This window comes from Salvelinus fontinalis, chromosome 3 (assembly GCF_029448725.1).
Source record: "Salvelinus fontinalis isolate EN_2023a chromosome 3, ASM2944872v1, whole genome shotgun sequence".
NCBI lineage: Eukaryota > Metazoa > Chordata > Actinopteri > Salmoniformes > Salmonidae > Salvelinus > Salvelinus fontinalis.
The window spans coordinates 78,621,026-78,645,379 of record NC_074667.1 but is presented as its reverse complement, the minus strand read 5'-3'; the positions used below and the strand labels follow the sequence as shown (position 1 = coordinate 78,645,379).

The window sequence follows — 24,354 nt, the reverse complement described above, 5'->3', positions numbered from 1 at the left end:
ATCCATCCTGAGTTAACTGGCTACTGTCTCCCATCCATCCTGAGTTAACTGGCTACTGTCTCCCATCCATCCTGAGTTAACTGGCTACTGTCTCCCATCCATCCTGAGTTAACTGGCTACTGTCTCCCATCCATCCTGAGTTAACTGGCTACTGTCTCCCATCCATCTTGAGTTAACTGGCTACTGTCTCCCATCCATCCTGAGTTAACTGGCTACTGTCTCCCATCCATCCTGAGTTAACTGGCTACTATCTCCCATCCATCCTGAGTTAACTGGCTACTGTCTCCCATCCATCTTGAGTTAACTGGCTACTGTCTCCCATCCATCCTGAGTTAACTGTCTCCCATCCATCCTGAGTTAACTGTCTCCCATCCATCCTGAGTTAACTGGCTACTGTCTCCCATCCATCCTGAGTTAACTGGCTACTGTCTCCCATCCATCCTGAGTTAACTGGCTACTGTCTCCCATCCATCTTGAGTTAACTGGCTACTGTCTCCCATCCATCCTGAGTTAACTGGCTACTGTCTCCCATCCATCCTGAGTTAACTGGCTACTGTCTCCCATCCATCCTGAGTTAACTGGCCACTGTCTCCCATCCATCCTGAGTTAACTGGCTACTGTCTCCCATCCATCCTGAGTTAACTGGCTACTATCTCCCATCCATCCTGAGTTAACTGGCTACTGTCTCCCATCCATCCTGAGTTAACTGGCTACTGTCTCCCATCAATCCTGAGTTAACTGGCTACTGTCTCCCATCAAACCTGAGTTAACTGGTTACTGTCTCCCATCCATCCTGAGTTAACTGGCTACTGTCTCCCATCCATCTTGAGTTAACTGGCTACTGTCTTCCGTCCATCCTGAGTTAACTGGCTACTGTCTCCCGTCCATCCTGAGTTAACTGGCTACTGTCTTCCGTTCATCTTGAGTTAACTGGCTACTGTCTCCCGTCCATCCTGAGTTAACTGGCTACTGTCTCCCGTCCATCCTGAGTTAACTGGCTACTGTCTCCCGTCCATCCTGAGTTAACTGGCTACTGTCTCCCGTCCATCCTGAGATAGCTGTCTCCCATCCATCCTGAGTTAACTGTCTCCCATCCATCCTGAGTTAACTGTCTCCCATCCATCCTGAGTTAACTGGCTACTGTCTCCCATCCATCCTGAGTTAACTGGCTACTATCTCCCATCCATCCTGAGTTAACTGTCTCCCATCCATCCTGAGTTAACTGGCTACTGTCACCCATCCATCCTGAGTTAACTGGCTACTGTCACCCATCCATCCTGAGTTAACTGTCTCACATCCATCCTGAGTTAACTGGCTACTGTCTCCCATCCATCCTGAGTTAACTGTCTCCCATCCATCCTGAGTTAACTGGCTACTGTCTCCCATCCATCCTGAGTTAACTGTCTCCCATCCATCCTGAGTTAACTGGCTACTGTCTCCCATCCATCCTGAGTTAACTGGCTACTGTCTCCCATCCATCCTGAGTTAACTGGCTACTATCTCCCATCCATCCTGAGTTAACTGGCTACTATCTCCCATCCATCCTGAGTTAACTGGCTACTGTCTCCCATCCATCCTGAGTTAACTGGCTACTGTCTCCCATCCATCTTGAGTTAACTGGCTACTGTCTCCCATCCATCCTGAGTTAACTGGCTACTGTCTCCCATACATCCTGAGTTAACTGGCTACTGTCTCCCATCCATCCTGAGTTAACTGTCTCCCATCCATCTTGAGTTAACTGGCTACTGTCTCCCATCCATCCTGAGTTAACTGGCTACTGTCTCCCATCCATCCTGAGTTAACTGTCTCCCATCCATCTTGAGTTAACTGGCTACTGTCTCCCATCCATCCTGAGTTAACTGGCTACTGTCTCCCATCCATCCTGAGTTAACTGTCTCCCATCCATCTTGAGTTAACTGGCTACTGTCTCCCATCCATCCTGAGTTAACTGGCTACTGTCTCCCATCCATCCTGAGTTAACTGGCTACTGTCTCCCATCCATCTTGAGTTAACTGGCTACTGTCTCCCATCCATCCTGAGTTAACTGGCTACTGTCTCCCATCCATCCTGAGTTAACTGGCTACTGTCTCCCATCCATCCTGAGTTAACTGTCTCCCATCCATCTTGAGTTAACTGGCTACTGTCTCCCATCCATCCTGAGTTAACTGGCTACTGTCTCCCATCAATCCTGAGGTAATGGAACTCTGTTGATCCTGACTGTGTTTCCTGTTTCCTGTGTGTAGGTGGTGTGTCAGGCCAATCAGAACGGCTCTCAGGCAGAGTGCGAGCTGGGAAACCCCCTGAAGAGAGGTTCTATCCTGATGTTCTACATCCTCCTCAGCACGTCTGCTATCACCATAGAGACCACGGAACTCACTGTCAACCTCCTGCTGGCCACGTAAGTCTTGGCTGGGAAACTACTTGAAGTTTAGGTTCTGAATGAGCCGGTCTCTAGGACCCAAAATAACCTAGACCTGGCCTTAAAAAATACTCAATCGATAATCTGAAAATGCTTCTTGTTCCTGAGCTTAATATGTGTCCAGGAAACGTAAGAGTCTACATGTGTCTCTCCTCAGCAGTTGGTCCATTTAACTCAGTGTTAGTTTCCTCCTCGTGTCTGGGATGTAACGTGTCCTCACTATGTGTGGGTTGTCTCCTCCTCAGTATCAGTGAACAGCCAGACCTGGCCCCTGTCACAGCCGTGGCTAAAGTCATCATAGAGCTCCCTCTGGCTGTCAGCGGGTAGGTACTGAACTCTAGGTTATCACTACTGATTTGTCCACTGCTTCTCTAGTGCATCACTTCTCCCTCTCTCTCTCTTTTGCTCCTTCCCTTCCTCCTTCATTTCCTTGAAATCATCACTAATCCAACATGACTGGATAAGTGAAAGCAGAAGGAAAAGAACATGGAAAACAATAAATGTCCCAGGAAGAAAGGATAGGAAAGATGGAATACTTTCCAGAGGTATTTGAACAGGGCCAAGTTCTGTGATTCAGTACTCTATGTCAGTCTGCCACAGTAAACAATGGTACCATTAACCCATTATCCCTCTGTCCATTAACCCATTAACCCTCTGTCCACTAACCCTCTGTCCATTAACCCTCTGTCCATTAACCCTCTGTCCAATAACCCTCTGTCCATTATCCCTCTGTCCATTAACCCTCTGTCCATTAACCCATTAACCCTCTGTCCATTAACCCATTAACCCTCTGTCCATTAACCCTCTGTCCATTAACCCTCTGTCCATTAACCCTCTGTCCATTAACCCTCTGTCCACTAACCCTCTGTCCACTAACCCTCTGTCCATTAACCCTCTGTCCACTAACCCTCTGTCCACTAACCCTCTGTCCATTAACCCTCTGTCCACTAACCCTCTGTCCATTAACCCTCTGTCCATTAACCCATTAACCCTCTGTCCATTAACCCTCTGTCCATTAACCCTCTGTCCACTAACCCTCTGTCCATTAACCCTCTGTCCACTAACCCTCTGTCCACTAACCCTCTGTCCATTAACCCATTAACCCTCTGTCCATTAACCCTCTGTCCATTAACCCTCTGTCCATTAACCTTCTGTCCACTAACCCATTAACCCTCTGTCCACTAACCCTCTGTCCACTAACCCTCTGTCCATTAACCCATTAACCCTCTGTCCATTTACCCTCTGTCCATTAACCCTCTGTCCATTAACCTTCTGTCCACTAACCCATTAACCCTCTGTCCACTAACCCTCTGTCCATTAACCCTCTGTCCATTAACCCTCTGTCCATTAACCCTCTGTCCATTAACCTTCTGTCCACTAACCCATTAACCCTCTGTCCACTAACCCTCTGTCCACTAACCCTCTGTCCATTAACCCATTAACCCTCTGTCCATTAACCCTCTGTCCATTAACCCTCTGTCCATTAACCTTCTGTCCACTAACCCTCTGTCCATTAACCCTCGGTCCATTAACCCTCTGTCCACTAACCCATTAACCCTCTGTCCATTAACCCTCTGTCCACTAACCCTCGGTCCATTAACCCTCTGTCCATTAACCCATTATCCCTCTGTCCATTAACCCTCTGTCCATTAACCCATTATCCCTCTGTCCATTAACCCATTAACCCTCTGTCCATTAACCCTCTGTCCATTAACCCTCTGTCCATTAACCCATTAACCCTCTGTCCATTAACCCACGTCCATTAACCCATTAACCCTCTGTCCATTAACCCATTAACCCTCTGTCCATTAACCCTCTGTCCATTAACCCTCTGTCCATTAACCCTCTGTCCATTAACCCTCTGTCCATTAACCCTCTGTCCACTAACCCTCTGTCCACTAACCCTCTGTCCATTAACCCTCTGTCCATTAACCCTCTGTCCATTAACCCATTATCCCTCTGTCCATTAACCCTCTGTCCATTAACCCATTATCCCTCTGTCCACTAACCCTCTGTCCATTAACCCTCTGTCCATTAACCCTCTGTCCATTAACCCATTATCCCTCTGTCCATTAACCCTCTGTCCATTAACCCATTATCCCTCTGTCCATTAACCCTCTGTCCATTAACCCTCTGTCCATTAACCCTCTGTCCATTATCCCTCTGTCCACTAACCCTCTGTCCATTAACCCATTATCCCTCTGTCCATGAACCCATTAACCCTCTGTCCATTAACCCATTAACCCTCTGTCCACTAACCCTCTGTCCATTAACCCTCTGTCCATTAACCCTCTGTCCATTAACCCTCTGTCCATTAACCCATTATCCCTCTGTCCATTAACCCATTAACCCTCTGTCCATTAACCCTCTGTCCATTAACCCTCTGTCCATTAACCCTCTGTCCATTAACCCATTAACCCTCTGTCCATTATCCCTCTGTCCACTAACCCTCTGTCCACTAACCCATTAACCCTCTGTCCATTAACCCTCTGTCCATTAACCCATTAACCCTCTGTCCATTAACCCTCTGTCCACTAACCCTCTGTCCATTAACCCATTAACCCTCTGTCCATTATCCCTCTGTCCACTAACCCTCTGTCCACTAACCCTCTGTCCACTAACCCTCTGTCCATTATCCCTCTGTCCACTAACCCTCTGTCCACGAACCCTCTGTCCACTAACCCTATGTCCACTAACCCTCTGTCCACTAACCCTCTGTCCACTAACCCTCTGTCCATTAACCCTCTGTCCACTAACCCTCTGTCCACTAACCCTCTGTCCATTAACCCTCTGTCCATTAACCCTCTGTCCATTAACCCTCTGTCCATTAACCCTCTGTCCACTAACCCTCGGTCCATTAACCCTCTGTCCATTAACCCATTATCCCTCTGTCCATTAACCCTCTGTCCATTAACCCATTATCCCTCTGTCCATTAACCCATTAACCCTCTGTCCATTAACCCTCTGTCCATTAACCCTCTGTCCATTAACCCATTAACCCTCTGTCCATTAACCCACGTCCATTAACCCATTAACCCTCTGTCCATTAACCCATTAACCCTCTGTCCATTAACCCATTAACCCTCTGTCCATTAACCCTCTGTCCATTAACCCTCTGTCCATTAACCCTCTGTCCATTAACCCTCTGTCCACTAACCCTCTGTCCATTAACCCTCTGTCCATTAACCCATTATCCCTCTGTCCATTAACCCTCTGTCCATTAACCCATTATCCCTCTGTCCACTAACCCTCTGTCCATTAACCCTCTGTCCATTAACCCTCTGTCCATTAACCCTCTGTCCATTATCCCTCTGTCCACTAACCCTCTGTCCATTAACCCATTATCCCTCTGTCCATGAACCCATTAACCCTCTGTCCATTAACCCATTAACCCTCTGTCCACTAACCCTCTGTCCATTAACCCTCTGTCCATTAACCCTCTGTCCATTAACCCATTATCCCTCTGTCCATTAACCCATTAACCCTTTGTCCATTAACCCTCTGTCCATTAACCCTCTGTCCATTAACCCTCTGTCCATTATCCCCCTGTCCATTAACCCTCTGTCCATTAACCCATTAACCCTCTGTCCATTATCCCTCTGTCCACTAACCCTCTGTCCACTAACCCATTAACCCTCTGTCCATTAACCCTCTGTCCATTAACCCATTAACCCTCTGTCCATTAACCCTCTGTCCACTAACCCTCTGTCCATTAACCCATTAACCCTCTGTCCATTATCCCTCTGTCCACTAACCCTCTGTCCACTAACCCTCTGTCCACTAACCCTCTGTCCACTAACCCTCTGTCCACTAACCCTCTGTCCATTAACCCATTATCCCTCTGTCCATTAACCCTCTGTCCACTAACCCTCTGTCCATTATCCCTCTGTCCACTAACCCTCTGTCCACTAACCCTATGTCCACTAACCCTCTGTCCACTAACCCTCTGTCCACTAACCCTCTGTCCATTAACCCTCTGTCCACTAACCCTCTGTCCACTAACCCTCTGTCCACTAACCCTCTGTCCATTAACCCTCTGTCCATTAACCCTCTGTCCATTAACCCTCTGTCCACTATCCCTCTGTCCACTATCCCTCTGTCCATTATCCCTCTGTCCATTATCCCTCTGTCCATTAACCCTCTGTCCATTAACCCTCTGTCCACTATCCCTCTGTCCATTATCCCTCTGTCCACTAACCCTCTGTCCACTAACCCTCTGTCCACTAACCCTCTGTCCACTAACCCTCTGTCCACTAACCCTCTGTCCACTAACCCATTATCCCTCTGTCCATTAACCCTCTGTCCACTAACCCTCTGTCCATTAACCCTCTGTCCACTAACCCTCTGTCCATTAACCCTCTGTCCATTAACCCTCTGTCCACTAACCCTCTGTCCATTAACCCTCTGTCCATTAACCCTCTGTCCATTAACCCTCTGTCCATTAACCCTCTGTCCATTAACCCGTTAACCCTCTGTCCATTAACCCTCTGTCCATTAACCCTCTGTCCATTAACCCTCTGTCCACTAACCCTCTGTCCATTAACCCTCTGTCCACTAACCCTCTGTCCATTAACCCTCTGTCCATTAACCCATTAACCCTCTGTCCATTAACCCTCTGTCCACTAACCCACTGTCCATTAACCCTCTGTCCATTAACCCTCTGTCCATTAACCCTCTGTCCATATCCCTCTGTCCATATCCCTCTGTCCATATCCCTCTGTCCATATCCCTCTGTCCATTAACCCTCTGTCCATTAACCCTCTGTCCATTAACCCTCTGTCCATTAACCCTCTGTCCACTAACCCTCTGTCCATTAACCCTCTGTCCATTAACCCATTATCCCTCTGTCCATTAACCCTCTGTCCATTAACCCATTATCCCTCTGTCCATTAACCCATTAACCCTCTGTCCATTAACCCTCTGTCCATTAACCCTCTGTCCATTAACCCATTAACCCTCTGTCCATTAACCCATTAACCCTCTGTCCATTAACCCATTAACCCTCTGTCCATTAACCCTCTGTCCATTAACCCTCTGTCCATTAACCCTCTGTCCATTAACCCTCTGTCCACTAACCCTCTGTCCACTAACCCTCTGTCCACTAACCCTCTGTCCATTAACCCTCTGTCCATTAACCCATTATCCCTCTGTCCATTAACCCTCTGTCCATTAAACCATTATCCCTCTGTCCACTAACCCTCTGTCCATTAACCCCCTGTCCATTAACCCTCTGTCCATTAACCCTCTGTCCATTATCCCTCTGTCCACTAACCCTCTGTCCATTAACCCATTATCCCTCTGTCCATGAACCCATTAACCCTCTGTCCATTAACCCTCTGTCCATTAACCCATTAACCCTCTGTCCACTAACCCTCTGTCCATTAACCTTCTGTCCATTAACCCTCTGTCCATTAACCCTCTGTCCATTAACCCATTATCCCTCTGTCCATTAACCCATTAACCCTCTGTCCATTAACCCTCTGTCCATTAACCCTCTGTCCATTAACCCTCTGTCCACTAACCCTCTGTCCATTAACCCATTAACCCTCTGTCCATTATCCCTCTGTCCACTAACCCCCTGTCCACTAACCCTCTGTCCACTAACCCACTGTCCACTAACCCTCTGTCCACTAACCCTCTGTCCATTAACCCATTATCCCTCTGTCCATTAACCCTCTGTCCACTAACCCTCTGTCCATATCCCTCTGTCCATATCCCTCTGTCCACTAACCCTCTGTCCACTAACCCTCTGTCCACTAACCCTCTGTCCATATCCCTCTGTCCATATCCCTCTGTCCACTAACCCTCTGTCCACTAACCCTCTGTCCATTAACCCTCTGTCCATTAACCCTCTGTCCATTAACCCTCTGTCCACTAACCCTCTGTCCATTAACCCTCTGTCCATTAACCCATTATCCCTCTGTCCATTATCCCTCTGTCCATTAACCCATTAACCCTCTGTCCATTAACCCTCTGTCCATTAACCCTCTGTCCATTAACCCATTAACCCTCTGTCCATTAACCCTCTGTCCATTAACCCATTAACCCTCTGTCCATTAACCCATTAACCCTCTGTCCATTAACCCATTAACCCTCTGTCCATTAACCCTCTGTCCATTAACCCTCTGTCCATTAACCCTCTGTCCATTAACCCTCTGTCCACTAACCCTCTGTCCACTAACCCTCTGTCCACTAACCCTCTGTCCACTAACCCTCTGTCCATTAACCCTCTGTCCATTAACCCATTATCCCTCTGTCCATTAACCCTCTGTCCATTAACCCATTATCCCTCTGTCCACTAACCCTCTGTCCATTAACCCTCTGTCCATTAACCCTCTGTCCATTAACCCTCTGTCCATTATCCCTCTGTCCACTAACCCTCTGTCCATTGACCCATTATCCCTCTGTCCATGAACCCATTAACCCTCTGTCCATTAACCCTCTGTCCATTAACCCTCTGTCCATTAACCCATTATCCCTCTGTCCATTAACCCATTAACCCTCTGTCCATTAACCCTCTGTCCATTAACCCTCTGTCCATTAACCCTCTGTCGACTAACCCTCTGTCCATTAACCCATTAACCCTCTGTCCATTATCCCTCTGTCCACTAACCCTCTGTCCAATATCCCTCTGTCCACTAACCCTCTGTCCACTAACCCTCTGTCCATTAACCCTCTGTCCACTAACCCTCTGTCCACTAACCCTCTGTCCACTAACCCTCTGTCCACTAACCCTCTGTCCACTAACCCATTATCCCTCTGTCCATTAACCCTCTGTCCACTAACCCTCTGTCCATTATCCCTCTGTCCACTAACCCTCTGTCCACTAACCCTCTGTCCATTAACCCTCTGTCCACTAACCCTCTGTCCACTAACCCTCTGTCCACTAACCCTCTGTCCACTAACCCTCTGTCCACTAACCCTCTGTCCATTAACCCATTATCCCTCTGTCCACTAACCCTCTGTCCACTAACCCTCTGTCCACTAACCCTCTGTCCACTAACCCTCTGTCCACTAACCCTCTGTCCATTAACCCTCTGTCCACTAACCCTCTGTCCACTAACCCTCTGTCCACTAACCCTCTGTCCACTAACCCTCTGACCACTAACCCTCTGTCCATTAACCCATTATCCCTCTGTCCATTAACCCTCTGTCCACTAACCCTCTGTCCACTAACCCTCTGTCCACTAACCCTCAGTCCACTAACCCTCTGTCCATTAACCCATTATCCCTCTGTCCACTAACCCTCTGTCCACTAACCCTCTGTCCACTAACCCTCTGTCCACTAACCCTCTGTCCACTAACCCTCTGTCCATTAACCCTCTGTCCACTAACCCTCTGTCCACTAACCCTCTGTCCACTAACCCTCTGTCCACTAACCCTCTGACCACTAACCCTCTGTCCATTAACCCATTATCCCTCTGTCCATTAACCCTCTGTCCACTAACCCTCTGTCCACTAACCCTCTGTCCACTAACCCTCAGTCCACTAACCCTCTGTCCATTAACCCTCTGTCCACTAACCCTCTGTCCACTAATCCTCTGTCCACTAACCCTCTGTCCATTAACCCTCTGTCCATTAACCCTCTGTCCACTATCCCTCTGTCCATTATCCCACTGTCCATTAACCCTCTGTCCATTAACCCTCTGTCCATTAACCCTCTGTCCACTATCCCTCTGTCCATTATCCCTCTGTCCATTATCCCTCTATCCATTAACCCTCTGTCCACTAACCCTCTGTCCACTAACCCTCTGTCCACTAACCCTCTGTCCATTAACCCTCTGTCCACTAACCCTCTGTCCACTAACCCTCTGTCCACTAACCCTCTGTCCATTAACCCATTAACCCTCTGTCCATTAACCCTCTGTCCACTAACCCTCTGTCCACTAACCCTCTGTCCATTAACCCATTATCCCTCTGTCCATTAACCCTCTGTCCACTAACCCTCTGTCCATTAACCCTCTGTCCACTAACCCTCTGTCCATTAACCCTCTGTCCACTAACCCTCTGTCCACTAACCCTCTGTCCATTAACCCTCTGTCCATTAATCCTCTGTCCATTAACCCTCTTTCCATTAACCCTCTGTCCATTAACCCATTTACCCTCTGTCCATTAACCCTCTGTCCACTAACCCTCTGTCCATTAACCCTCTGTCCATTAACCCTCTGTCCACTAACCCTCTGTCCACTAACCCTCTGTCCATTAACCCATTATCGCTCTGTCCATTAACCCTCTGTCCACTAACCCTCTGTCCATTATCCCTCTGTCCACTAACCCTCTGTCCACTAACCCTCTGTCCACTAACCCTCTGTCCACTAACCCTCTGTCCACTGACCCTCTGTCCATTAACCCTCTGTCCACTAACCCTCTGTCCACTAACCCTCTGTCCACTAACCCTCTGTCCACTAACCCTCTGTCCACTAACCCTCTGACCACTAACCCTCTGTCCATTAACCCATTATCCCTCTGTCCATTAACCCTCTGTCCACTAACCCTCTGTCCACTAACCCTCTGTCCACTAACCCTCAGTCCACTAACCCTCTGTCCATTAACCCTCTGTCCACTAACCCTCTGTCCACTAATCCTCTGTCCACTAACCCTCTGTCCATTAACCCTCTGTCCATTAACCCTCTGTCCACTATCCCTCTGTCCATTATCCCACTGTCCATTAACCCTCTGTCCATTAACCCTCTGTCCATTAACCCTCTGTCCACTATCCCTCTGTCCATTATCCCTCTATCCATTAACCCTCTGTCCACTAACCCTCTGTCCACTAACCCTCTGTCCACTAACCCACTGTCCACTAACCCTCTGTCCACTAACCCTCTGTCCATTAACCCATTATCCCTCTGTCCATTAACCCTCTGTCCACTAACCCTCTGTCCATATCCCTCTGTCCATATCCCTCTGTCCACTAACCCTCTGTCCACTAACCCTCTGTCCACTAACCCTCTGTCCATATCCCTCTGTCCATATCCCTCTGTCCACTAACCCTCTGTCCACTAACCCTCTGTCCATTAACCCTCTGTCCATTAACCCTCTGTCCATTAACCCTCTGTCCACTAACCCTCTGTCCATTAGACCTCTGTCCATTAACCCATTATCCCTCTGTCCATTAACCCTCTGTCCATTAACCCATTATCCCTCTGTCCATTAACCCATTAACCCTCTGTCCATTAACCCTCTGTCCATTAACCCTCTGTCCATTAACCCATTAACCCTCTGTCCATTAACCCTCTGTCCATTAACCCATTAACCCTCTGTCCATTAACCCATTAACCCTCTGTCCATTAACCCATTAACCCTCTGTCCATTAACCCTCTGTCCATTAACCCTCTGTCCATTAACCCTCTGTCCATTAACCCTCTGTCCACTAACCCTCTGTCCACTAACCCTCTGTCCACTAACCCTCTGTCCACTAACCCTCTGTCCATTAACCCTCTGTCCATTAACCCATTATCCCTCTGTCCATTAACCCTCTGTCCATTAACCCATTATCCCTCTGTCCACTAACCCTCTGTCCATTAACCCTCTGTCCATTAACCCTCTGTCCATTAACCCTCTGTCCATTATCCCTCTGTCCACTAACCCTCTGTCCATTGACCCATTATCCCTCTGTCCATGAACCCATTAACCCTCTGTCCATTAACCCTCTGTCCATTAACCCTCTGTCCATTAACCCATTATCCCTCTGTCCATTAACCCATTAACCCTCTGTCCATTAACCCTCTGTCCATTAACCCTCTGTCCATTAACCCTCTGTCGACTAACCCTCTGTCCATTAACCCATTAACCCTCTGTCCATTATCCCTCTGTCCACTAACCCTCTGTCCAATATCCCTCTGTCCACTAACCCTCTGTCCACTAACCCTCTGTCCACTAACCCTCTGTCCATTAACCCTCTGTCCACTAACCCTCTGTCCACTAACCCTCTGTCCACTAACCCTCTGTCCACTAACCCTCTGTCCACTAACCCATTATCCCTCTGTCCATTAACCCTCTGTCCACTAACCCTCTGTCCATTATCCCTCTGTCCACTAACCCTCTGTCCACTAACCCTCTGTCCATTAACCCTCTGTCCACTAACCCTCTGTCCACTAACCCTCTGTCCACTAACCCTCTGTCCACTAACCCTCTGTCCACTAACCCTCTGTCCATTAACCCATTATCCCTCTGTCCACTAACCCTCTGTCCACTAACCCTCTGTCCACTAACCCTCTGTCCACTAACCCTCTGTCCACTAACCCTCTGTCCATTAACCCTCTGTCCACTAACCCTCTGTCCACTAACCCTCTGTCCACTAACCCTCTGTCCACTAACCCTCTGACCACTAACCCTCTGTCCATTAACCCATTATCCCTCTGTCCATTAACCCTCTGTCCACTAACCCTCTGTCCACTAACCCTCTGTCCACTAACCCTCAGTCCACTAACCCTCTGTCCATTAACCCTCTGTCCACTAACCCTCTGTCCACTAATCCTCTGTCCACTAACCCTCTGTCCATTAACCCTCTGTCCATTAACCCTCTGTCCACTATCCCTCTGTCCATTATCCCACTGTCCATTAACCCTCTGTCCATTAACCCTCTGTCCATTAACCCTCTGTCCACTATCCCTCTGTCCATTATCCCTCTGTCCATTATCCCTCTATCCATTAACCCTCTGTCCACTAACCCTCTGTCCACTAACCCTCTGTCCACTAACCCTCTGTCCATTAACCCTCTGTCCACTAACCCTCTGTCCACTAACCCTCTGTCCACTAACCCTCTGTCCATTAACCCATTAACCCTCTGTCCATTAACCCTCTGTCCACTAACCCTCTGTCCACTAACCCTCTGTCCATTAACCCATTATCCCTCTGTCCATTAACCCTCTGTCCACTAACCCTCTGTCCACTAACCCTCTGTCCACTAACCCTCTGTCCATTAACCCATTAACCCTCTGTCCATTAACCCTCTGTCCACTAACCCTCTGTCCACTAACCCTCTGTCCATTAACCCATTATCCCTCTGTCCACTAACCCTCTGTCCACTAACCCTCTGTCCACTAACCCTCTGTCCACTAACCCTCTGTCCACTAACCCTCTGTCCATTAACCCTCTGTCCACTAACCCTCTGTCCACTAACCCTCTGTCCACTAACCCTCTGTCCACTAACCCTCTGACCACTAACCCTCTGTCCATTAACCCATTATCCCTCTGTCCATTAACCCTCTGTCCACTAACCCTCTGTCCACTAACCCTCTGTCCACTAACCCTCAGTCCACTAACCCTCTGTCCATTAACCCTCTGTCCACTAACCCTCTGTCCACTAATCCTCTGTCCACTAACCCTCTGTCCATTAACCCTCTGTCCATTAACCCTCTGTCCACTATCCCTCTGTCCATTATCCCACTGTCCATTAACCCTCTGTCCATTAACCCTCTGTCCATTAACCCTCTGTCCACTATCCCTCTGTCCATTATCCCTCTGTCCATTAACCCTCTGTCCACTATCCCTCTGTCCATTATCCCACTGTCCATTAACCCTCTGTCCATTAACCCTCTGTCCATTAACCCTCTGTCCACTAACCCTCTGTCCACTAACCCTCTGTCCACTAACCCTCTGTCCATTAACCCATTAACCCTCTGTCCATTAACCCTCTGTCCACTAACCCTCTGTCCACTAACCCTCTGTCCATTAACCCATTATCCCTCTGTCCATTAACCCTCTGTCCACTAACCCTCTGTCCATTAACCCTCTGTCCACTAACCCTCTGTCCATTAACCCTCTGTCCACTAACCCTCTGTCCACTAACCCTCTGTCCATTAACCCTCTGTCCATTAATCCTCTGTCCATTAACCCTCTTTCCATTAACCCTCTGTCCATTAACCCATTTACCCTCTGTCCATTAACCCTCTGTCCACTAACCCTCTGTCCATTAACCCTCTGTCCATTAACCCTCTGTCCACTAACCCTCTGTCCACTAACCCTCTGTCCATTAACCCATTATCGCTCTGTCCATTAACCCTCTGTCCACTAACCCTCTGTCCATTATCCCTCTGTCCACTAACCCTCTGTCCACTAACCCTCTGTCCACTAACCCTCTGTCCACTAACCCTCTGTCCACTGACCCTCTGTCCATTAACCCTCTGTCCACTAACCCTCTGTCCACTAACCCTCTGTCCACTAACCCTCTGTCCACTAACCCTCTGTCCACTAACCCTCTGACCACTAACCCTCTGTCCATTAACCCATTATCCCTCTGTCCATTAACCCTCTGTCCACTAACCCTCTGTCCACTAACCCTCTGTCCACTAACCCTCAGTCCACTAACCCTCTGTCCATTAACCCTCTGTCCACTAACCCTCTGTCCACTAATCCTCTGTCCACTAACCCTCTGTCCATTAACCCTCTGTCCATTAACCCTCTGTCCACTATCCCTCTGTCCATTATCCCACTGTCCATTAACCCTCTGTCCATTAACCCTCTGTCCATTAACCCTCTGTCCACTATCCCTCTGTCCATTATCCCTCTGTCCATTATCCCTCTATCCATTAACCCTCTGTCCACTAACCCTCTGTCCACTAACCCTCTGTCCACTAACCCTCTGTCCATTAACCCTCTGTCCACTAACCCTCTGTCCACTAACCCTCTGTCCACTAACCCTCTGTCCATTAACCCATTAACCCTCTGTCCATTAACCCTCTGTCCACTAACCCTCTGTCCATTAACCCTCTGTCCATTAACCCATTAACCCTCTGTCCATTAACCCTCTGTCCATTAACCCATTTACCCTCTGTCCATTAACCCTCTGTCCACTAACCCTCTGTCCATTAACCCTCTGTCCATTAACCCTCTGTCCATATCCCTCTGTCCATATCCCTCTGTCCATATCCCTTTGTCCATATCCCTCTGTCCATATCCCTCTGTCCATATCCCTCTGTCCATATCCCTCTGTCCATTAACCCATTAACCCTCTGTCCATTAACCCTCTGTCCATTAACCCTCTGTCCATTAACCCTCTGTCCATATCCCTCTGTCCATATCCCTCTGTCCATATCCCTTTGTCCATATCCCTCTGTCCATATCCCTCTGTCCATATCCCTCTGTCCATATCCCTCTGTCCATTAACCCATTAACCCTCTGTCCATTAACCCTCTGTCCATTAACCCTCTGTCCATTAACCCTCTGTCCATTAACCCTCTGTCCATTAACCCTCTGTCCATTAACCCTCTGTCCATTAACCCTCTGTCCATTAACCCTCTGTCCATTAACCCTCTGTCCATTAACCCTCTGTCCATTAACCCTCTGTCCATTAACCCTCTATCCATATCCCTCTGTCCACCTGGCCAAGATAAAGCAAAGCAGTGCGACACAAACAGCACAGAGTTACACATGCAATAAACAAACTTACAGTCAATAACACAATAGAAACATCTATTTACAGTGTGTGCAAATGAGGTAAGATTAGGGCGGTAAGACAATAAATAGGCCGTAGTGGCGAAGTAATTACAATTTAGCAATTAAACACTGGAGTGATAGATGTGCAGAAGATGAATGTGCAAGCAGAGATACTGGGGTGCAAAGGAGCAAAAAAAAATAACAATATGGGGATGAGGTAGTTGGATAGGCTATTTACAGATGGGCTATGTACAGGTGCAGTGATCTGTGAGCTGCTCTGACAGCTGGTGCTTAAAGCTAGTGAGGGAGATATGAGTCTCCAGCTTCAGAGATTTTTGGCTCTGGGGATGACCAGTGAAATATACCTGCTGTAGCGAATGTTATGGGTGGGTGTTGCTATGGTGACCAGTGAGCTGAGTTAAGGCGGGGCTTTACCTAGCAGAGACTTGTAGATGACCTGGAGCCAGTGGATTTGGCGACGAGTATGTAGCGAGGGCCAGCCAACGAGAGCATACAGGTCGCAGTAGTGGGTAGTATATGGGGCTTTGGTGCCAAAACGGATGGCACTGTGATAGACTGCATCCAATTTCCTGAGTGGAGTGTTGGAGGCTATTTTGTACTTGGCACATCTAAAGCATTTTCTTTTGGTGTGTTGCTATAGGCCACCAAGTGCTAACAGTCAGTATCTAAATAACATGTGTGAAATGCTTGATAGTGTATGTGATGTAAACAGAGAGGTCTACTTTCTTGGGGACGTGAATATTGACTGGTTTTCATCAAGCTGTCCACTCAAGAGGAAGCTTCTCACTGTAACCAGTGCCTGTAATCTGGTTCAGGTTATTAATCAACCTACCAGGGTGTTTACAAACACTACAGGAACTAGATCATCCACATGTATTGATCACATTTTACTAATAATGTAGAACTGTGGTCTAAAGCTGTATCCGTACCCATTGGATGCAGTGATCACAATATAGTGGCTATATCCAGGAAAGCCAAAGTTCCAACAGCTGGGCCTAAAATAGTGTATAAGAGATCATACAAAATATTTTGCTGTGACTCTCATGTGGATGATGTTAAAAATATTTGTTGGTCTGATGTGATTAATGAGGAGCATCCAGACGCTACACTTGATGAATTTATGAAATTGATTCTTCCAATTATTGATTAACATGCACCTGTTAAGAGACTGACTGTTAGAACTGTTAAGGCTCCATGGATTGATGAGGAATTGAGAAACTGTATGGTTGAAAGAGATGGGCAAAAGGAAGTGGCTAATACGTCTGGCTGCACATCTGACTGGCTTGACTTACTACAAACTGAGAAATGATGTGACTAAACTCAACAAAAAGAAGAAGAAGAAACTGTTTTATGAAGCCAAAAATAATGATATAGAGAATGATGAAATGATGGTCAGAAAGAGTAATTCAACTCCATCTTTCATGGAACCAGAACCTTTATTATGAAGCCCAGATCAATGATATAAAGAATTCTGGCAAAAACTTTGGGGAACTTTAAATGAAATTTTGGGCAGAAAGACAAATTGAACTCCATCTTTCATCGAATCGGATGGCTTATTCATCACAAAAACCAGTTGATGTTGCCAATTATTTTAATGATTATTTCTTTGACAAAGTGGGAAAACTTAGGCAGAAGAACAGAGTGACACGTCTTGCTCTTCATTGTAATCAGAGGGCTGATATAAATACTATGCAGCCAGTCTCTCTCTTGGCTAAGAGTTGAGGAGAGACTGACTGCATCACTTCTTCTTTTTATAAGAAACATTCATGTGTTAAATCCCAAATTGTTTCCATAGTCAACTTACACACAGCTCTGTCACACACACTTACCCCACCAGACATGCCACCAGGGGTCTTTTCACAGTCCCCAAACCCAGAACACATTCAAGAAAACGTACAGTATTATATAGAGCCATTATTGCATGGAACTTCCTTCCATCTCATATTGCTCAAATAAACAGCAAACCTGGTTTCAATAAACAGATAAAGCAACACCTCACATCACATCACCTCTCCCCTATTTGATCTAGATAGTTTGTGTGTATTCATTGATATGTAGGCTACGTGTGCCTTTTAAAAAATGTATGTAGTTATGTCCTTGAGCTGTTCTTGTCTATTGATGTTCTGTATTATGTCATGTTTCATGTTTTGTGTGGACCCCAGGAAGAGTAGCTGCTGCTTTTGCAACAGCTAATGGGGATCCTAATAAAATACCAAATACCAAACCTTAACCCTCTGTCCAGTAAACCACTAACTGTCCGTCCAGTAACCCACTAACCCTAACCCACTAATCAGCTAGCATAGCCAGCAGCATACCACCCTGTATCCCACTGCTGACTTGCTTCTGAAGCTAAGCAGGGTTGGTCCTGGTCAGTCCCTAGATGGGAGACCAGATGCTGCTGGAAGTGGTGTTGGAGGGCCAGTAGGAGGCACTCTTTCCTCAGGTCTAAAAAAAAAAAAAAAAAAAAAAATAAAATCCCTGTGTAGGGTGTTGTCTTTTGGATGGGACCTTAAAAGGGTGTCCTGACTCTCTGTGTGGTCATTAAAGATCTCATGGCATTTGCCGTAAGAGTAGCTGTGTTAACCCCGGTGTCCTGGCTAAATTCCCAAGCTGTCCCTCATATTGTCACCTAATCATCCCCAGTTTACAATTGGCTCATTCCCCCCCCCCCCCCCCCTCCTCTCCCCTGTAACTATTTCCCAGGTTGTTGATGTAAATGAGAATGTGTTCTCAGTCAATTCACCTGGTAAAATAATGGTTAAATAACCCTAACCCTGTTTCTGTTCTGATTAAGGGTGGTCCGGCCACACCAGCTGTTCTTCAGTGGAGTTGTGAAGGGGGAGAGTGCTATGGAGACTCTGGACGATGTGGGCAGCGCTCTGGACTTTGAGTTTACGGTGATATTGTTTGATTATTTACTTTTATTTTATCCCCCCGGATTGCGGGCCACATCTCACACTATTGGATAAGTCCGACACCTTGAAAAAGCTCACAAATAAATCACAGGAAAGCCAGTGAGGGCTATGGCAAAAACAGAGAGTATGTATTGTATTGTTTAAATGGCTAAATTATTTAACAATGCACCAGGAGTACTTGCTACTGTAATTCCTGAAATGCAGAGCCTGTAGATGGAGTACTTCTCAAATCCGAAATTATACTTTTCTTACAATGCTTGCTAGCTAAGCTGGTTAGCTTTCTCTCAGTCTCATTGAACACCAAATGTTACAAACGCTAGCTAGATAGCTAGCCATTTAATGCCACTTAATACTTGTTTCCTTGGTGACAGTTAATTATACATTACAAACATAATTTTATCAGCTTCCCGTGAAGCGATTGTAATGACAGTTCACCACAACATACCCAATAGTTTCCTGATTAGTAAAGGGGTAGTTTCAAAACGCAGTTTGAGATCATTTTGAGGGTATTTCTACAGTGGTTGAATGGGAAATTGGGCTTCCTGTCACGTCGGGATAAAGGGTCGGGAGACAGGCGCAGGAATGCGTAATAAGGGATTTAATTTATCCAAATTACAGCGTGCCGTGTAAAGGCACGGGGATGAAGACCAAACAAACACTATACAAAACACAGGGCAGAAACCCAAACAAAAGAGTGAGGAGTCCCTCGAATAAATAACACAAACACAATGATTAACACACGGGACGAGACCCGTAATCATCTGCTGCAATCCACAAGGGCACGAAAGCTCAAAACACACAGCACAGATACTCGCATGCACCAACTGACATTGTAACAATAATCAACAGTCCAATGGAAACCAAAGGGCACACTTATACAAGTACTAATCCGTGGGAATAGGGGGCAGGTATGCGTAATGAAAGTCCGTGACACTTCCCGGGAAAACGTTGTCTGAGGTTGCAAAACAGTTACCAAGGCGGCAAGGATTAGCAAAGGCTCAATTGTAAGCATATTTCAAATAATAATTTGTTTCGATCATAAAACATTTTATATTGACTGTGTTTCATTCAACTAATAAATCAATCCTCCATGTTTTGATTAGGTGACCAACACTGGGCCGTCCCTGCAGACTCTAGGCTCTGCCTTCCTCAACATAATGTGGCCTCATGAGCTGTCCAATGGGAAGTGGCTCCTGTACCCCACCGCTTTTCACTTCCAGGGCCATCCAGAAACACACTGTAGAACCCACACCTCCCTCAACCCACGGAAGTTTTCCCACAGTTCTCCTTCTGAAGACCAGCCACAGGCTACAGTACGTGTACTAGTAAAGGGAAATACCTTTCTTTCTCTTTGCCAACAATGCATTAGTCAATATCAATAGTACAAATATTATACTAGAAAATAAAGTGAAACAAAAACATAGAAATAAGAACCAGGTGAATCCAGGTGAAAGCTATGATCCCTTATTGATGTCACCTTTTAAATCCACTTCAATCCGTGTAGATGAAATGGAGGAGACAGGTTAAAGAAGGATTTTTAAGTCTGGAAACAATTGAGACATGAATTGCGTATGTGTATTTAAGTGGCTGCTGCATCCATATAGATGATGTCACCATAGTCTATGACCGATAGGAACGTCAACTGAATAATCTGCGTTCTACTATTAGGTGAGAGACCTATTTCTATAGAAGAAGCCCATTTTTATGAGGCCATAAGTAGCAAATAGAAGTTCAAAACGTATGTTCACAAGAACTTAAGTTGATAAAAATATCTAACACAACATTAGGTGAAAATATATATATTATTATGGATTTATAATCAGCTACAGTTGAAGTCTGAAGTTTACATACACTTAGGTTAGAGTCATTAAAACTCGTTTTTCAACCACTCCAGACATTTCTTGTTAACAAACTATAGTTTTGGCAAGTCGGTAAGGACATCTACTTTGTGCATGACACAAGTAGATTTTACAACAATTGTTTACAGATAGATTATTTCACTTACAGTTGAAGTCGGAAGTTTACATACACTTAGGTTGGAGTCATTAAAACTCGTTTTTCAACCACTCCACAAATGTCTTGTTAACAAACTATAGTTTTGGCAAGTCGGTTAGGACATCTACTTTGTGCATGATACAAGTAATTTTTCCAACAATTGTTTACAGACAGATTATTTCACTTATAATTCACTGTATCACAATTCCAGTGGGGCAGACGTTTACATATACTAAGTTGACTGTGCATTTAAACAGCTTTGAAAATTCCAGAAAATGATGTCATGACTTTAGAAGCTTCTGATAGGCTAATTGACATAATTTGAATCAATTAGAGGTGTACCTGTGGATGTATTTCAAGGCCTACCTTCAAACGCAGTGTGTCTTTGCTTGACATCATAGGAAAATCAAAAGAAATCAGCCAAGACCTCCGAAAACAAAATTGTAGACCACAAGTCTGATTCATCCTTGGGAGCAATTTCCAAACGCATGAAGGTACCAGGTTCATCTGGACAAACAATTGTACGCAAGTATAAACACCATGGGACAACGCAGCCGTCATACCGCTCAGGAAGGAGACGCGTTCAATCTCCTAGAGATGAACGTACTTTGGTGCAAAAAGTGCAAATCAATCCCAGAACAACAGCAAAGGACCTTGGAGGAAACCGGTACAAAAGTATCTATATCCACAGTAAAAACGAGTCCTATACCGCTCAGCAAGTAAGAAGCCACTGCTCCAAAACCACCATAAAAAAGCCAGACTACAGTTTGCAAGTGCACATGGGGACAAAGATCGTACTTTTTGGAGAAATGTCCTCTGGTCTGATGAAACAAAAATAGAATTGTTTGGCCATAATGACCATCGTTATGTTGGGAGGAAAAAGAGGAAGGCTTGCAAGCCGAAGAACACCATCCCAACCGTGAAGCACTTGGGTGGCAGCATCATGTTGTGGGGGTGCTTTGCTGCAGGAGGGACTGGTGCACTAAACAAAATAGATGACATCATGAGGGAGGGAAATTATGTGGATATATTGAAGCAACATCTCAAGACATCAGTCAGGAAGTTAAAGCTTGGTCGGAAATGTGTCTTCCAAATGGACAATGACCCCAAGCAGACCTGGGAATATGCTACCAAATACTAATTGAGTGTATGTAAACGTCTGAGCCACTGGGAATGTGATAAAAGAAATAAAAAGCTTAAATAAATCAGTCTCTCTACTATTACTCTGACATTTCACATTCTTAAAATAAAGTGACGATCCTAACTGACCTAAGACAGGGCATTTTTACTAGGATTAAATTTAATTAATTGTGAAACTGAGTTTAACTGTTATTTGGCTAAGGTGTATGTAAACTTCCGAACTGTATAAAGGATCATTTTGGACCTGGAACACAGAATTAATTAACATGAAACGAACACAACAGGAGGGGGTGATTTAAAAAAAATTAAAGCTGCAATATGTCACCTGACCAAATTCACATAGATTTGTGAGTTATAGATCTGTCATTCTCATTGAAAGCTAGTCTAAGAAGCGGTAGATCTGTTCTATGTGCACTATTTCTATGCTTCCTTTTGCTTAAGTTTAGTTTTTGCTTCTTTTACCTTCAGTTTTGTACTCCAGCTTCAAACCGCTGAAAATACAATATTTTTGGTTATTGAAAATATATTTCACAGTGGTTTAGATGATACAATGATTCTCTACGCTGTTCTTGCTTGTTTTGTCACATAAACTGAAATTAGGTCAACTATTAGAATTTTAGCAACCAGGAAATGGCAGAGCGATGTCAGTATAATGCATCTTTCTGTGCCTTTGAACTGGGTATGGTAGTAGTTGCCAGGCACACGGGTTTGAGTGTGTGAAGAACTGCAACGCTGCTGGGTTTTTCCCATGTGTACCAAGAATGGTCCACCACCCAAAGGACATCCAGCCAACTGGACACAACTGTAGAAAACATTGGAGTCAACAAGGGCCAGCATCCCTGCGGAACGCTTTCGACACCTTCTAGAGTCCATGTCCTGATGAATTAAGGCTGTTCTGAGGGAAAAAGGGGAGGTGCAACTCAATATTAGGAAGGTGTTCCTAATGTTTTGTACACTCAGTGTACGATAAACAGAGCAGCAGCAGCATATATGCTGATTGTATGTGAGTGTGTGTGTAGAGTCAGTATGAATGCGTGTGCATGTTATGTGTGTGTGTGAGCAAATTACGTGTGTGTGTTTGTGTTGGAGTGTCAGTGTGAGTGTGTAGAGTCCTGTGAGTGTGTAGAGTCCTGTGAGTGTGCAGAGTCCTGTGAGTGTGCAGAGTCCTGTGAGTGTGCAGAGTCCTGTGAGTGTGCAGAGTCCTGTGAGTGTGTAGAGTCCTGTGAGTGTGCAGAGTCCTGTGAGTGTGTAGAGTCCTGTGAGTGTGCAGAGTCCTGTGAGTGTGCAGAGTCCTGTGAGTGTGAAGAGTCCTGTGAGTGTGAAGAGTCCTGTGAGTGTGCAGAGTCCTGTGAGTGTGCAGAGTCCTGTGAGTGTGCAGAGTCCTGTGAGTGTGTAGAGTCCTGTGAGTGTGTAGAGTCCTGTGAGTGTGCAGAGTCCTGTGAGTGTGCAGAGTCCTGTGAGTGTGTAGAGTCCCGTGAGTGTGTAGAGTCCCGTGAGTGTGTAGAGTCCCGTGAGTGTGTAGAGTCCCGTGAGTGTGTAGAGTCCCGTGAGTGTGTAGAGTCCCGTGAGTGTGTAGAGTCCCGTGAGTGTGTAGGGTCCCGTGAGTGTGTAGGGTCCCGTGAGTGTGTAGGGTCCCGTGAGTGTGTAGGGTCCCGTGAGTGTGTAGAGTCCCGTGAGTGTGTAGAGTCCCGTGAGTGTGTAGAGTCCCGTGAGTGTGTAGAGTCCCGTGAGTGTGTAGAGTCCCGTGAGTGTGTAGAGTCCCGTGAGTGTGTAGAGTCCCGTGAGTGTGTAGAGTCCCGTGAGTGTGTAGAGTCCCGTGAGTGTGTAGAGTCCCGTGAGTGTGTAGAGTCCCGTGAGTGTGTAGAGTCCCGTGAGTGTGTAGAGTCCCGTGAGTGTGTAGAGTCCTGTGAGTGTGCAGAGTCCTGTGAGTGTGTAGAGTCCTGTGAGTGTGCAGAGTCCTGTGAGTGTGAAGAGTCCTGTGAGTGTGAAGAGTCCTGTGAGTGTGCAGAGTCCTGTGAGTGTGCAGAGTCCTGTGAGTGTGCAGAGTCCTGTGAGTGTGTAGAGTCCTGTGAGTGTGTAGAGTCCTGTGAGTGTGCAGAGTCCTGTGAGTGTGCAGAGTCCTGTGAGTGTGTAGAGTCCCGTGAGTGTGTAGAGTCCCGTGAGTGTGTAGAGTCCCGTGAGTGTGTAGAGTCCCGTGAGTGTGTAGAGTCCCGTGAGTGTGTAGAGTCCCGTGAGTGTGTAGAGTCCCGTGAGTGTGTAGGGTCCCGTGAGTGTGTAGGGTCCCGTGAGTGTGTAGGGTCCCGTGAGTGTGTAGAGTCCCGTGAGTGTGTAGGGTCCCGTGAGTGTGTAGAGTCCCGTGAGTGTGTAGAGTCCCGTGAGTGTGTAGAGTCCCGTGAGTGTGTAGAGTCCCGTGAGTGTGTAGAGTCCCGTGAGTGTGTAGAGTCCCGTGAGTGTGTAGAGTCCCGTGAGTGTGTAGAGTCCCGT

General features: G+C 46.5%; 1 protein-coding gene across 3 annotated transcripts in view; it reads left to right on the top strand.

Annotated features, from left to right (window-relative positions):
- Positions 1 to 24,354, top strand: part of LOC129851522 (integrin alpha-7-like) — a 124,694-nt gene that overhangs the window by 81,855 nt on the left and 18,485 nt on the right. For all 3 annotated transcript variants that reach the window (XM_055918147.1, XM_055918146.1, XM_055918148.1), the window contains exons 14-17: positions 2,244 to 2,398; positions 2,665 to 2,742; positions 18,615 to 18,717; positions 19,839 to 20,048. In XM_055918147.1, the coding sequence (XP_055774122.1) occupies positions 2,244 to 2,398; positions 2,665 to 2,742; positions 18,615 to 18,717; positions 19,839 to 20,048 (546 nt within the window). The remainder of the gene's footprint in view (positions 1 to 2,243; positions 2,399 to 2,664; positions 2,743 to 18,614; positions 18,718 to 19,838; positions 20,049 to 24,354) is intronic.